We start from the raw sequence: 15,873 nt of genomic DNA, 5'->3' as shown, positions 1-15,873 counted from the left end.
TTATGGGGTACTGGAGCTTTTCAGGGCTCCCGTCCTTCGCCGCCTGTCACCAGGCCTCAGCATACTTTGTAGGATGGGATCATGTCTCCATTGTATGCAGGGCCCCTTCGGGGGTCACTGGAGCCCTCCTCTGTGAGTAGTCAGCTAGGGGGCAGGGGGGAGATTAGTGGCCGAATCACACTGCTTTCGCTACTCCTCCGGGCCCCCCCGCTTCCGCTTCACTACTGCTGTCCCGGGTCCGGTCAAAAGCTGCCGAGTGCCTCTCGCCGGGCGCGGCCGTCAGTCCGGCGACCGCACACTGGCTCCTGTGAGCGTAATCGGCACTGTGCACACCACAACTGGGGCAGGTACCGCCTCGGGAGGACCGCCGGAGCTCTCTTAGTCTGGGCTTCCGTCCGCAGGGATGTGTATGCTCGATGCCCTCCGGGACAGCAGGCCCTCCCTCAGCGGTGTGACCGTCCAATTGAGCTCCTGGCTCCACCTCCCTTATAGGCCCACTGCTAAACGGGACTAATAACTCCGGGTTCCGTAGGTCGGCGGCGGCGGGATTTGGTCTAGAAGTCTCCGCTCGCAATCGGGTGTGTTTCCCTGCTACGAGGAGTCAGGATTTGTATTCCGGATAGCTGGGGGAAGGAAAGGGCTCACAGAGCGATCAGCTCAAGCGGCCATTGCGCTCCAGGTCTTGGCCATGCCCCTGTATCTGCCCATTTAAATCAATCAAATGATGATTGGATCCACTTATGCGAAAGGACATTCTTTCGATCTTTTATTCACATTACAAGATTGTGTGTCAGACCCCTTAGCTCCCGCCCACGTAATATGCCTATATTGAAGTGCTGTTCTTCTTTTGATATTGTAGAAATCACAATATAAATTGTTCTGGAAGAAACTCTTGAATATTAATGCTGCTGGCCTTACTTCTTCAGTCAAAACTTCTGCCTGTAACTTTGCATAGAATATTTAAACTAATAATGATGGTTTCAATTCCTGGGTACTTTCTGCCCTGTCCCTTATCTCCCCCACCATGAAGGTTGACTCATCCTAAATTGCCCACTGCTCCTTTAGCAGGAAAAAACGATCTTGCAATGAACTTCAAAGAGCATGGCTCCTTGAATAAAAGTCAGAATCTAGAGCGACGTTTATGGGCGCAATGAGAAAGTATTAAAAAATAGAAGTTTGCTGGGTGCGTTCTCAGTTTTGTGTCTCCCGACTCTGTGAAAGGTTTCTTATCAATGACCTGCCTCCTCCACTCCGGACCAAGGCTCCATGTCCGAATCTTAGTGTAAGGAGCAGGTTCCCCTTCCCCAACCCCCACTTCGCCTCAGAGTGTTATGCACGGTTCCATTCCCTTTGTTTTGAGACAAAGGGTTAAAAAACATTCATTGCGCCGCGAGAACACCTGTATAAGGCAAGGAATTGCATGGAGCTACGGCTGACGTCTCCTTGCTGTTCATGTCAGACCCCCAGTTGCTCGACCACTTAGCAGTGAAAAAGCAAACAAGCATTTTGTGGGAAGGAGTCCAGGCGTAACCTTCCTGCTCCCGCACTACGGAGAAGGAGCAGGCATGTAAACACTTTTGCTCTTTTTTACGACACCTGTGCATGAAATTGGGGGCATTGCGCACCTTGGAGAATTTTGCGGTAAAATCAGGATTCATGAAAAGCTGCGGGGTCTGCTTAGTGCAAACTGCAATGGAGCAGGTGCTCATCTGTATCTCGGTCGAAGGCAAATAAACCAGACCTTTCACTTTTTCAAGAAGCTCTAGCCTTTGCACAGCCTAAATAGGTTGACAATTTAATGAGCTATCTAAGCATGTTAAAGGAAAAAACCTCTGAAAACACCCTGCCATTGAAGGTCTTGAGGTATTTGCTTGCAGAGCGAGAGCTTTCTGAGAATTCAGCACTATGCATTGAAGCATTTATCACCTCTGTGTCATGAAATCTGAGGCCACCCGTGATCTCTACTCTATTGTTGCATATTTTGAGTTATCATCACATCCATATCCGAGGCTAGAAAAAATCAGAAAGAACCAATCCATTAAGCACAGCCTGTGAATAGTTTAAGCAGACAAAACACTAACACCCTTCATCGTTTGTTTTGTGTGGTGATCATGACCCTGCCTCAAATTACAGGAGCAGGAACAGCTCTCACTGAGATGTGATGTGCTGAAATTAATTGAATATTGCACCGCCTTGTTCTTCATGGCCTAATTGGTCATCTGGAAATTGATAGAAGCTGACAAAAAGCTTTTCTTTGGATCCACTTTTCAGTGAGTACAACAAAAATAGATTTATGGGTCGTTCTGTCCTGGGACACCCACAATCACATTGTGGTTTGTTGATGTGCATAAGCTGTTCACAGTATAACTTGTTGTGTGGGGTTACTGACGAGGTTGGAGGATATGGGCCAGAATCCTGGTAGATTTGATTCATCTCATTGTTGATTGTATCCTACTGATGATTGCCCAACATATAAACCATAAGATACGGGGTTAGTTTTGTTTTCCGTCATGTGAATTGTACAGAAAGCTCAATAAAACAGATTTTAAGAAAAACAGATTTATGAAACAAAATTAAATAATGTATTTCAATTGTGTACTTGTGGAATGATCTGACACAGGAAAGTAGAATGATGGGTGAGGCAAGATGGTGACGAGTGAGCTGGCTGCTCCTATGCTCCCACACCCGTGAGAGGATTGTTTCGCAGCAGAAAGCAAGAGGACAAAGGCGGGCTCTGAATATTGCTCGAGACCGGGCCCTGAGCGCAGCTGTGACTCACTGGCTTGCTGGGTTTCGCTGCGGCTGCATTCCTGGCTCGGTGTGCGCGTCACTGCGGTCTTCGCACCGGATACATTGTGTCTGCAAGGGGCTGGCAGTGGAGACTGGGACGCCCGATTGCAACAGTTGCAGGCAAGAGAATTGGAGGCTCGGGAGGAGGAATCAGGAGAACGCTGACAATGCCACAAAAAGGCGGAAGAGGGAAGCCCTGGCTTCAGGCTGATGCCGGCGCTGCAGCAAAGACCACTGAGACACCAAGCGGCAAGAATGCCTCAAACGTAAGCGGCAAAACAACCAAGGGGGAGTGCGTTACTAGTACCAGTACCAGCGCCAGCACCATTACCGGCGCAGGCAAGAAGCCTGTATTAAATGGAAGAGACACCATTAACCGCTTTGGTAAGCAAACTATCCCCTAATTATTCTCGGTGGGAAAAGGCAGGAAAAAGAGGCTCAGACCACCCAAATGGAAACACCCTCTGTGACATTGGGGTATGAGGAGGTTGGTGATTGTCTGGGGGTGCAGGGGTTAGTGGAGGAGGGTTCTGGTACACCCCTGCTTACCCAATCTACTGCAGTGAGTGACTTTAGCCCTACACCAGGTAATAATAATGATAATGATATGGACAATGGCAATGGCATGGCACAACCTGTAGAAGCATCACCAGCCAGGACAGTATTGAGTAATGGTGAGCTGGAGCCCGAGATGCCTGTGAGGCCTGATATAACTATAACTCCTAATGCAAGTACTGACATTCAGGAAAGAAGCGATGCTGGGTGCGCTGGTATTGTTAAAGGCGCTGAACAGCAGAGTGGTGGGCCTTTTATGAAGGAGGCAGAATTGGTGGACTTAGTAGAAAAGTTCTTTTCATTGTCTGACCACTCAGATGTATCCAGTGATGAGGCACTGGGAAAAGGGAAGATACAGATGAATCAGCAAAGGGATGAGTTGAGTGAACACAGCAGTACAGCCCCAGAGGACACGGGAGGGGACTCATCGGAGGGCAGCCCTCAGACATTGTGTAAGAATAGGGTGCTGACAGAGGATCTTAGGCACCCAGTTAACTCCTTTTTACCTGAGGTAAATATAGGGATTAGACCTCCTGATGAGACAGATAGGACAGATTCTTTGGCACGGAGAACGACGGAACCAGCAGAAGATGTATCTTTGGCTCTCATATACCAAACGATAATGATCCACAGAGAGGAAACACGGGCAGAGAGCCAGAGGACACAAAATGTCTGTCGTAAAATGCAAAATTCAGTTCGATGCATTGCCAAAACGTGTACAGAGTTTACTACAAGGATTACTGAAGCAGAAGCACGCATTTCATGTCTGGAGGATGAGCTAGTAGCACAAAAAACGCTGACAGAGACTCTGCGAACAGGGAATGATGACATGCTGTGGAACCTCACCGACTTAGAGAACAGGGCCCGGCGAAATAATTTGAGAGTCCTTCAAATTCCAGAGGGCCTGGAAGGACAGGCTCCACGTAAATTAATTATTGAACTATTTACCTCGGCGTTCCCTGAACTCTCCCAATGAGACTGGCAGAGAGAGGTGCAGAGGGCACATCGTTTCCCCTTTACCATTCGGGCCCAGCCTGTTCAAACTGCAGCAGTGACTAAACCTAGGGCTATATTGATTTCGCTTAATAACTTTTTGGCACGTGAAGCTGTATTTGAATTGGCACAGCCTGATAGAAAAAGAGCTGGGAAGGTAGTGGAGTTCTTTGTCAGACCAGATTACTGTCATCAGACAGTAGAAAAGCGCTGGCAACTTCGCCAACTTATTGTACCATTTCAAGCTAAGGGGGCCCAAGCTTTTCTACTTAATCTAGCCAAACTGTAAATTGTTTATAAAGAAAATACCAGGTTATTTACATCTGAGATCTTAGCGAAAGAATATTTGCAATCTCTTAAAGAGACTAAGTAGATAGTTTGGTCAAAGGGGGCATTGGGCTACACATTAGGGTTAATAGTTGTATTTGTCAGAGTCTTTTCGGAGCCTATCTGTTTATGTTTACTATCCTTTTCTGCTTATGATGTATTATACCCAAAGAGCATTACTATTTCATATACGCACAGGGGGGAAGCGAATAAGTAAGGAATTTTGGAATGTTTTTGTGTTTGCTAGATGTTTTTCTCTTTTTCCGTTTTTTCTTTTCCTATTTTGTGCTTAATCGGAGAAATTGTGGACCGGCTACTACACATGGGGTATTACACGGGTGTGGGAGGCACTTTTGGGTGGTGGGAGCATGTCATCGCTAGGACTAGCAGTCCTAAAGGCTCACTGTAGGGGTAGGGTGGGGGGTTTGGGGGGGTTCATGGGGGTAAGGGTAGTAATGGGAGGAAGGGGGATGGTGGGGGGGAAGGAAAATGATCCATAGCAGCAAAGAAAGGAGTAGAGTCTTGAGAACATTTATATATGGTCCTGAACAAACGATAATACTAATGTGGAATATATGGCGAAGATAGGACTTTGAATATGTACACTGAATGTGTGTGGGTTAAATAACCATAATAAGAGGCAGAGGCTGGCTACAGAGCTACGGGTGATCCAGCCTGATGTAGTGTGTTTGCAGGAGACGCACATTCCATGGGGGAAACAGAAGACTGTCAGAATTAGGCTATGTAGTATTAGTAACCTCACGGCAGTCAAATATGATTAGAGGGGTGGCGATTTTAGCAAGACCTTCTATCCAAACAACTGGACGTATACTGGCTGATACGTATGGACGGTGGGCCATTGTGGAATGTAGGGTAGGGGAAGTAACATTTACCCTATGTACAGTATATGGCTCTAACTTTGACGAAGCCCCAAAATTGGAATATCTAAATGGCGAGCTTGCTACATGGCCCACCCCGTTATATCTCTGTGGGGACTTCAATATAAATATGACTTATGAAGATTTCCAAAACCGTGGACAGAACTATAAAGGCAGGGAGCCCAGGGTATGCAAGGCCTTATGTCAACTGTTAACTGACCACGGGTTGATGGATGCCTGGAGTAATCTGCATAGGCAAGACCCAGGATATACGTTCTATTCATACCCACACGATAGGCTTGTAAGTCTTGGTTATTGGTTTTTATCCTCGCTTTTATTTACAGGGCTTAAAATTTGTGTGTATCCAAGGGTGACATCGGATCTTGCGCCAGTGGTAGCAGAAATCCCGGCACTTTGGCAGTGTGTAGTCCTGAGAGCTTCACGTTTGATAGAAAGCATTTGCTGGATGATATTTTTATTGAGCATATGAAGGCTTGGATAAAGGAGTTCTTTCAGATTAATTGGCACTCTGCGTCTTGGGGGGTTACTTGGGATACATTCAAAGCCGGGTTTAGAGGGGAAACTCAGAGCTATGGGTTTTATAAACAAAAACTAGCCAAGCTGGCATTGCAGGTATTATATAATTAACTTAAAACTGCTGAAGAGGAATTGGCTAACGGACTAGCTGCAGGACATAATACTGCAGCATTACAGAATAACTTAGCTTGGTGTAAGGCTAAAATAAATTTGGAATGGAGTAAAGAAATTGCCATAAAATATCAAACTTATAAAAAAGAGTGCCATGAATATGGGGAGGCCACTGGACGTTGTTTAGCCCACAAATTAGGCATAAAGGAGGTTGAACAAAGAACAATTGGGATTAAAAATGTGTCCGGGGTTATGGTGTTTGACCCTCAGGAAATCCTCAATGTTTTTTTTTATTGTTATACAGAACTGTATACAGGGCAGGACAATGGGTGTTCTTTGATGGACTACCAGCCTCATTGTGGGGCCAACTGGATCAGGCGGATGCCGAGATGCTAGATGAGCCTATTACGTTAGGGGAATTAGAACAAGCTATCAGTACTCTTGGCGTAGGGAAAGCTGCAGGACCGGTTAAACTTCCGCTGGAAATTTATAAGACCTTTTTCCAAGACGTTAAATCTGATATGCTTAAGGTGTTTCAAACGGCACAAAAAGGGGAGATACCGCGATCCTGGGCTGAGGGCAATATCTGTATTTTTAAGAAAAAGGGGAAGCCGTCTGAGGTACCCAGGTCCTACCGTCCAATTTCCCTTTTTAATTGTGATGGTAAAATGTATGCAAAAATCTTGGCTACACGGTTGGCAAAAGTTATAACACCCTTAGTATCCTTAAAACAACATGGTTTTATACCAGGAAGGGGGACGGTAGATCATGTGAGCAGAGTAGTGACCCTTTTTGATATAGCACAGGTAGAAGCTAGAGAATTAGGGCTGGTCTTACTCGATGCTGAAAAAGCATTTGATCGTGTGTCTTGGAATTTTTTATGGAGGAGCCTACAACAAATGGGGTTTGGGCAGGGACATATTCAAGCTTTACAGGCCCTATATCACCTCCCCACGGCTAAAATATGCTCAATGGGGTGCTTTTCTGAGACTATCGCGATTTCTAGAGGCACACAACAAGGTTGCCCATGCTCACTCCTTTTATTTGCGCTTTATATTAACCCCTTTATTATTATGTTAGAATGGAGTAAAAAGATTATACCCTTTACTGTACGACAAGATCATTTTTGTGTACTGGCGTACACCGATGACATTGCGATCGTTACCTTAAATCCAGGCCTTGCAGTACCTGAAATAGAATATTTAGCGCAGAAATTTGGGGCGGCATCAGGATATAAATTGAACACAGCCAAAACCCAAATCTTATGTACAAGTCAAATAATGGGTAGCGATTTTAGAGTGGTTAGTGAAGCCACATACCTGGGTATTAAGATATGTACTTCGGTAAAAGAGATTGTAGAGGTCAATTGGGGCGATATTATTGTGGGAGTAAAACGGTCACTTGGGAGGTGGGAGAATTTACATTTGTCATTAGTAGACACAACCAATGTATTGAAGATTAATGTTTTGCCTCGGGTTATGTATTTTTTTAGGGCTGTGCCTTTGGAGGTATCAGGTAAACAAATTCAATATTTTCAATCACTCTGTGCTAGGTATATATGGGCTCCAGGGAAACCGCGAAGAGCTGCGTGATATATGACCCTCTCTCGAGAAAGAGGAGGGTGGTCTGTACCTGATTTTGCTTTTTATTATTATGCTTGTATTTTGGTTAATGCACGTATTTTGTTGACTGGGGAAGAGGTTAGCAGTGCAGCTGATGCCCCCTCAATCTATCAGATGAATCTGGGCCCTGCTGTGAAGAATTTTTTGTTTAAGAGATTGGATGGCAGCTATTTTAAAAGTACCTGCTTTAAAGTGCTAAACGCTGTGTTCAAAGTTTGGAACACAGTTTGTAGAAGTTTTAAGATTCCTGTACTCTCTGTTTATACACCTACGGATGCCACTGGATTGCTACCATCGATCTTCTGGGATCATGTGGCTACCATCTGGAGGGAGAAGGGCATTATCTGACTGGGCGATATGTATCAGGTGGATGGGAGTCTATATTCGTTCTTAGAGTTGGTGGATAAATATCACTTAGCTATAACCCAATTTTTTAAGTTTTTGCAATTAAGGGACTTTTTAGGAAAACATCCAATTTGTACTACAACTTTTAAAATTGTAGAAACCATTAGACGACAGGGAAATATTGGGTTAATATACAAAATATTGTTAGAGGGAAGAACAGATGACTTGGAAAAGTATAATACTAAATGGGGAACCTGGCTGGGAAACCCTGCAATCTCATTGGAGAAATCGATTGATTTGTCTGGGAGGATTCTAATAGCAGCTAATTTAAAAAGTCAACATTATAAAATGCTATTTAATCTGTACCATACTCCTGCCAAGATGATGAAGCGGGGGGCCAGCATGATTTTATTTATTTATTTATTTATTTTATGCGTTTTTATATAGCGCGGACTTTACCCGAAGGTGTCAGAGCGCTTCATGGAAAATGCTTTCGTTTGGAGCAGATAGTGCAGATATTCTTTATGTTTTTCATGCTTGTATTGCTCTAAACTCCTTGGTAGGATCCATAGAAAGATTTTTATCAGAGATCACGGGGGCCCCTGTTAACATTTCTCAATCTATGATGTTGTTAGGGATTGGGGAAGAACTGCGCCAGGGGAAACCAATGTATAAATGCCGTTACTTAATTTTTATGGCTACGGCGGTGGCACGGATATCAATAGCGGCCTTCTGGCTACAACAAGAGGTTCCTTCTTTCGAAATGTGGCGAGCCAAGCTGTTCAATATTTTTAATATGGAATATAGTCTATATGCTGTTAAAGGACATAGAAAAAGAAAATTGGGGCTATAGGTTTTCGGGGCCTTGAGAGATTAAATGGCAGGATAACGTGCTATGGCCATATGAAATTTGTCATGTTTTAAGTTATTTTGATGTAACGTTATATCATGTAGGACCATGTCCTCGGTTATTGTTTGTAATAATCAGAGATGGATATTTTTATGTATCTTGCTGCTGTGGATTTCAATTTTTAAAAAAAAGGGAAAATAGAATGATGTTAGGAAGAACAAGCCATGTTTCGATGATTGTCTGCATCCTGGGAACAAGTCCAAGATAGTTGGGATCGTTACTTTAGTGAATATATGGGGAAAATGGGGCGATGGATTATAAGAAGACCTATGTTTCTGGGGTGAAAGTGCTAGCAAATTAGCAAAGATTTGCATGTAGCGTCGAAATCTAGCTGTCTATCCTAGTCAATATAGGACTGCTGCATCCACATGGGCGGTCGTGAGCTGTTCTCATTTGATGATTGTTGGTTCTTCTTGGAAGCGTACCAATGTAACTTTGATTCAATCTTTGCCGATTACAAGAGCCAAGGTTTTTTAATTTGTTAATCACTGAAGATTTATTTTCTTTGATTTTTGTTTTGATTTATTTTCTTTGATTTTTGTTTTGATTTATTTTCTTTGATTTTTGTTTTGCGTTTAACATGCCTTGTATCTAGATCCCAACTAGCCTTATATTTGTAAAGCCATGGTAAGAGTGCCCCCACAAACATTAAACCATATATTGTTTCACTCTGCTCAGCATGTGTACTCTCATATCAGAAGCCTCCACATGAAACTCAAACTCTATGAGCAAAAAAACAAGAGGGCATATTATCAAGAAACAGTGTTAAAATTATCGCCGCTTTAGCGGCAGAAAACAGCCGCTAAAGCGGCGATAATGAGCTTGATAATATGCTCTTGAGAATTCCCATAGAAGCCCATGTTCTGGTGTGAACATGGGCCTCTATAGGAATTCTCTGCGTCATATTATCAAGCCCATTATCGCCGCTTTAGCTGCAGTTTTCTGCCGCTAAAGCGGCGATAATTTTAACGCCGTGCTTGATAATATGCCCCAAGAATCTTACACTATCACCACAGAGCTCCGTGGTTCTCCCACAAGAATAATTTGATAAACCCCAGACCCTTAACATTTGCCTCAACATAGTAAAATCAGAGAAATTGCTTGCCTCACGTTGGACACACAACTAAACGTTGATAACCACATCAGGAAAACCAATAGAACTGCTAGATTTCAACTGAAGCTCTGACTTTCAGTCCCCCAAAATATCTCAGAAATAGCATACAGGCATTGATGATATCTGGCACGGAATGTGGGAACACCATTGTAACCAGATTATCTAAAATTCACCTTGCCCCTCTCAAAGCCATCTTCCACCCCACAACTGAAATTATACCTGGGACAAAAAAATGTGAGGGACACCTGCTCTTAAGTCTCTAAAATGGCTTACACTTGAAGCTCGATATACCTGTAAGCCTTTTTCGTCTTACAATTAATGCCGTTCACCACAACTACCCCACCTCACAAAAACTGGGGCTCCACATCTTTAAATCTAATAAATCTAAGCTCATAGAAAATGTACTTAACCAGACAGATATATTCTCAATAACCCGTCAGAAGCCATCACCTCCTCTTTCTTCCCTAACGATAATCTTACATCTGTCGCTTTTTAACACTTATAAATCCATGTTTGTCTATAACAAGTTGCATTAACATTCTCAGTATTGTGCATGTATTCTTAATCATAATTTTCTGTCGCCATACAGCTCTCAAGCTATGTCCTTTGCCTACTACTGTGATTTCCCATAATGTCTTTCTGTGCTAAGATTAATTATATCTAATGTATAGCGCTGTTACCTGTCTGTTGTTTGGCAATGCTGTATCAATAACTCCATAAAATGTCTGGTCGAAAAATCTCCATAAAAAAGGTGTTTGCTTTAAGCACACAGACGTGCAGAAGTGTACGTTTGTTTTCTGCGTCTCTTGATTGGTATCCTAAAATGGTCTACTGATAATGTAATGACATTTTTGGTGTAACTTCTGAATTTCATATTTTATTTGGTTTTGACATTCTAATCATTCGGTCTGATTTATAGAGAAATATGATTTATCTTTTAGCAAACATTCACTCTTGAGTACAAGCACCATAAGTCCCATTTGACAAAGTATTTCCTGTTAATGTCTTGTCTTTTTTATTGTTATTATTCAGCAAATGTCCTGGTCTGTGTCTCTACAGCCCTTTGAGCATGGTCTGTGGCCTGAGATAGTAATCCCATGGGCAAAGGGTGTGGCATCCAGCACTCTTGCTCTTACCCACGTAGTCCCAGCACATTTGCACATGACCAAATGTTTTTGGGCACGTAGTGTGACGTCTGACCGCATGGTACCCCTAGAACCCTTAGACGTCATGCCCCCAGAATTTAGTGAGCATGAATTTGTCAGGTGAAGGACAGTGACACAAAGGGATGCAGCACTGCATGGTTGGGATCCCAAGACCTACTTGTGAATTTTACTCCTTCCTTTACAACCTTACTTTTCTTACAGTAAATGTATTGAAAACGAAATTAGAGAACGGACAGACACATTTTAGACTTTACAGAATATAATAGCACGTATCGAGTAACAGTATTGGAGGGTGATGGCTCATGCAGATGAAGTCAATAATTATAAAGGGCACTAGGTCACAGACATTTGCTGCACCACCATTACGTATATGAAGTGGAAGTACAAGCAACACTGGGTTCCAGTATAGAATTATTTTATTCAGTTGCTGCTCCTTTTTTTAAATTTGATGGACAAGAACAATTCTGAAAACCTAATTGTCTGTCTGAAAAAGCTTTCTCTTTGAAGGTATGTGCCTTAAATTGGGAATCACAAGTGGCTACCATAAAACCATTGCAGTAGTACATTGGGCTTTCCACTTATTAACTGCTCCCATCGGTTCTCTGGCAAACTTATTTGTAATGAGGGGTTCTTGCAGATGGGATACCTTGGATTTAGAAATGTTTGCATCATGGTCTCCGAGACACTAATAAGTAAGCTGTTAAACTATAATTCTTTTTAAATCTATGAAATTGATAGTGCAGAAAGCTTCAGTTAGAGGGCATACAGAGTAAAATCCAGCCACAGTTTAAAATCTTGTAGAATATCATTTAAGGAAGCTTTATTTTTGTCTGTGGAGTGACAGTCCACAAATAAAAATTAAGGTGATATGGCAGAGCAAAATATTCTGTAACTGTATTTATGATCTACTGTAATTTTAGGTTGCAAGCTCTGCAATATATTTGTGATTGTGTACGCCTAGCTCTGAAGTGTGCCCCTACAAGATTTATAAGGATAATATTTATGAATAGAAAGATAACATTTGCAAACTTGGTTTTGAACGTTATATGGGGCATTCTAATCCAGCCAATTCTCTTTTTTTATGTATTTAATAAAAGGTTATTAGTACATTTCTATTTGATGATTTTATGGAATAATTGAGACATTTTGGCCTCAAGTCGTTCAAGGTTCACTAGCCTTTGTGAAATCATTTGGTAATTTCATTCAAGTTACCTGTGAATCTGTGTCTCAGCAGAGAGGCCTAAGATTGAATGATCGTGAAGTCTCATTGGGTATTTAGATTTCAATATGAAGGTTGTTAAACATTGGGGAGGAAGATGGTTTTCAATTTCTGTTCATCTCAGTGCTCATTAATACCCAATAAATTTACACCCTACCATTACGCCCTAGCGCCTGTAGGTTATTAAGTAATTATTTTGTAATGCCAATGATAGCCACAATCCCCTCTTTACAATCAGCCCATACATATTGTCAAGTGGACCAGTAGCCAATACTGTGACTTATTTGCATCTTTCTGTTTGTGTTGCAGGTGTTGACTGTGAATGGATATACACACTGAGAATGCGTCAGATGCAAACAAAGGCCTCATTACAACATCCCAGTGGTTTACGTCACTCCCCCAGTGCCTCCAGTCTGTCTAACCTGTCTCACATTATGCCATACCTCCATGACCAAGCCTCGTATTCTGCAGCTGTGCGCCGGACACGAGCTCCAACCAGCTTCCAGATCACATCGATAAATTATTCCAGGAGTGCATCGCCCACTCAACTCCTAGTGTCACGAAACATGTCTTCACTACATCTAAACTCCAAGGGAAGTAGTGCTTCCAGTACAGCGTCTGATAGTCCTTCAGAGCGAGACAGATCAGTTGGTACACGAAGCAATGGCTATTACTACGGTACAAATTCATACAGATCACCCACGGACAGAAAGAGTGGCGGAAGCAGCCCACGTGTTAGCCCGACACAAAGACCATCTGGAAAATTGTACAGGCCTTTTCAGACCTTGCACAACCCCTCACAGCCGAGGACCAGTGACCACAAACCCCAGAAGCCTGGCCAGCTTCCACCAAGGCACATACCTGGAATGAATTTTAAGCCAGAGAGTGACTCAAAAGTTGATGAAGAGAGCAAGGTTAATGAAGGTGGTTGGATCAAAGTAGAACATTCTAAAAAACATCATAGACAACCAGCTAGCAGCAAGCCAAATAAAGATAGGGCGAAGGGAGCTGGCCGTGGACGGAGATAATTGTGGATGCGCACTTTAGCGCCTCGCATTGAATGACTTCAGTGTGTATGAATACGTTTTATATGTTGAATGAACTGTGGTAATGGGTTTTTATTCTATTTATCTGAAAATATATCATACTTCAAATTGCCTCCGTCATGCAACTGTGGCATCAAGACTTAAGAGCAAATATTGAAATAGGGAAGTTGATTCCTCTTAACTTTGTTTTAGGAGGAATCCCATTTCTCTGTGTTTTAAATTAATATTATTATTTTTTTTTACAAAGGAAGATTACTAAAATATATTTTTAAAGCAGCACCTGACTCCTATGTGCCACATTGTATTGTGGTAACTATTATCCCATCCTTACATTGCATAATGTGTATTTTTCACTCTATGGTGCTTAATTTGAAAATACCACTCTTGCACAATATTGTGGAAAACGTGCTGTATCTGATATGTAGTTTCTGTACTGGAGGCTGGGATGTTGTGGCAAAAGAATGTTCAGGCCTCAACCAGTGGGGAGCTCAGGTGAACAAACGTTGTATATTTTGGCCCTATTTATGACAGACATGATAGGTAGATCCCTGAATGTGCTGTCAGTTTCACCTTCTCATTTGTATGGTGTGCCTTCTTCAAGGAGGCTGGTTTTAAGGCAGTATTGTCGTTCAGGGATATAAACTGAAAGCAAAGAGTAAATACTTCGAAATTAATTATCATATATCATACTATTTATTGATATTATTTATCATGTGTCAACAGAGGACACTCCACAGTGCAACTGTATAAAATTGTAGGTGTAAAGAGATTAGGTATTCATTTTTTTTTTTAATACATTTTTTATTGGCATTTAAGTTATACAAGTATAACAAACAATATAGCGGTGGAGCATACAGTAGTGTCCATCAACGAAGCTCAAAATGACATCTACAATGACACAACTTATAGAACAACAATTAAGCATCCTACACCCCTTAGGTATTCATTTTTGAGCTGAGAGGGTTTTACAATATAGAGAAGAATGTTGACTAAATGAAAGAGTTTTTCAAACAAATGACCTGTCTTTGGAGAGCACAGACCTCAATGACTGGTGTTTACCTAGTGCAGAAATGAATGATTGATGTTTGTGAAACTAAGAACCAACAACTTATAATGACTTGTTTGTACAGACATTCATTGCTGGTATTTGTTGATTACATAAATTAAAGATTGTTTATCGGAGTATTCACACCAATTCCTAGTGTCTGCCTAGTGCTGATATTAATGACTAGTGTTTCCTGGGTGCAGACAGCAAAAACTACCACAAATGGTGTACAACAACTATAATGCCCACCACCAGTCTGCCTCAACATCGTGCTGGACTTTCAATTATGGTATGTTATGGTGCTTGTCTCGTTGGGCATATCCGCACTGTCAAGACTTTAAAATACTATGAAGAACTTGTCTGCAACAGAAGAAATGATCACGTCTACTATCATCTAAAGGTTAACCCAGTGTAAAATCTTCTCTTTCTCCGCATCTGCACTTCAAGCAGTAGTACTTTCTACCTAAAATAATGTATCTTGTCCCAATAAAACCAAGTCAAATTACTGCAGTACATGTATGTGTTTACTACATCCGGTCTAGCAAAGTATGTTATCTTGGACGTTAAGTCCACCTGAGACACCAATGAGCTTCCACCATCCCGAGCAGCCCATGCTACAATACGCATATTGTATCCCCACTCTAAAGGCAAATTTCACCAGACCAATCATAGACATGAAGCACTAGAATGGCGCTGGAGTTGTCCTTAAGTGGGGAAACTGAGCAGGTCTGCTCTGAGCTCACACTTTACTTATGTGGAGCTCTGGTTTCAGAAATGTGAGTCATAAGGGGTCATTTTGTTGCTCTTTTGGGGGGGGGGGGAACACAACAGCGCAGATTTTTATTGGTATTTCTATTGCTTCAAAAAGGGGTTTGGTTAAAAAGAGAGACCGGGTACAATGAATGACTCAGTAGTCTGTATAATAATAGTTAATTAAGCACATTGACATATTTGCTATTTAGTTGGCACTGAGCTCCACAAATTATGAACGCAATTCCTAGAAAGAGAAGAAAAACAAAAAGGAATAACATTTTTTTCCCTTTCCCTTTCTCGTTTTCCTTCTTCTCTTTCTGTATAAAATTGGATCAATTGAGCAAACTACGGAATGAGTGCATTATGTTGATTCATCATTGGCGTACAATCAAATGTCAGTTCAAACTGATCCAGTATAATCATCCTAGCCTAGTCTCTCCCGGTCCTACTAATGTCTTTCTA

General features: G+C 42.1%; 1 protein-coding gene across 3 annotated transcripts in view; it reads left to right on the top strand.

Moving 5' to 3' along the window:
- MAP3K20 (mitogen-activated protein kinase kinase kinase 20) overlaps positions 1-15,168 on the top strand; it is an 839,253-nt gene extending 824,085 nt beyond the window's left edge. For all 3 annotated transcript variants that reach the window (XM_085645276.1, XM_085645278.1, XM_085645277.1), the window contains exon 20: positions 12,877-15,168. In XM_085645276.1, coding sequence (XP_085501402.1) covers positions 12,877-13,595 — 719 coding nt within the window. In that variant the 3' untranslated portion in view covers positions 13,596-15,168. The remainder of the gene's footprint in view (positions 1-12,876) is intronic.
- Positions 15,169-15,873: the final 705 nt, after the last annotated feature.

Source organism: Triturus cristatus, chromosome 3_1 (assembly GCF_964204655.1).
Source record: "Triturus cristatus chromosome 3_1, aTriCri1.1, whole genome shotgun sequence".
NCBI lineage: Eukaryota > Metazoa > Chordata > Amphibia > Caudata > Salamandridae > Triturus > Triturus cristatus.
Note: the sequence above shows the minus strand (reverse complement) of the source record. Positions and strands in the feature narration are given on the sequence as shown.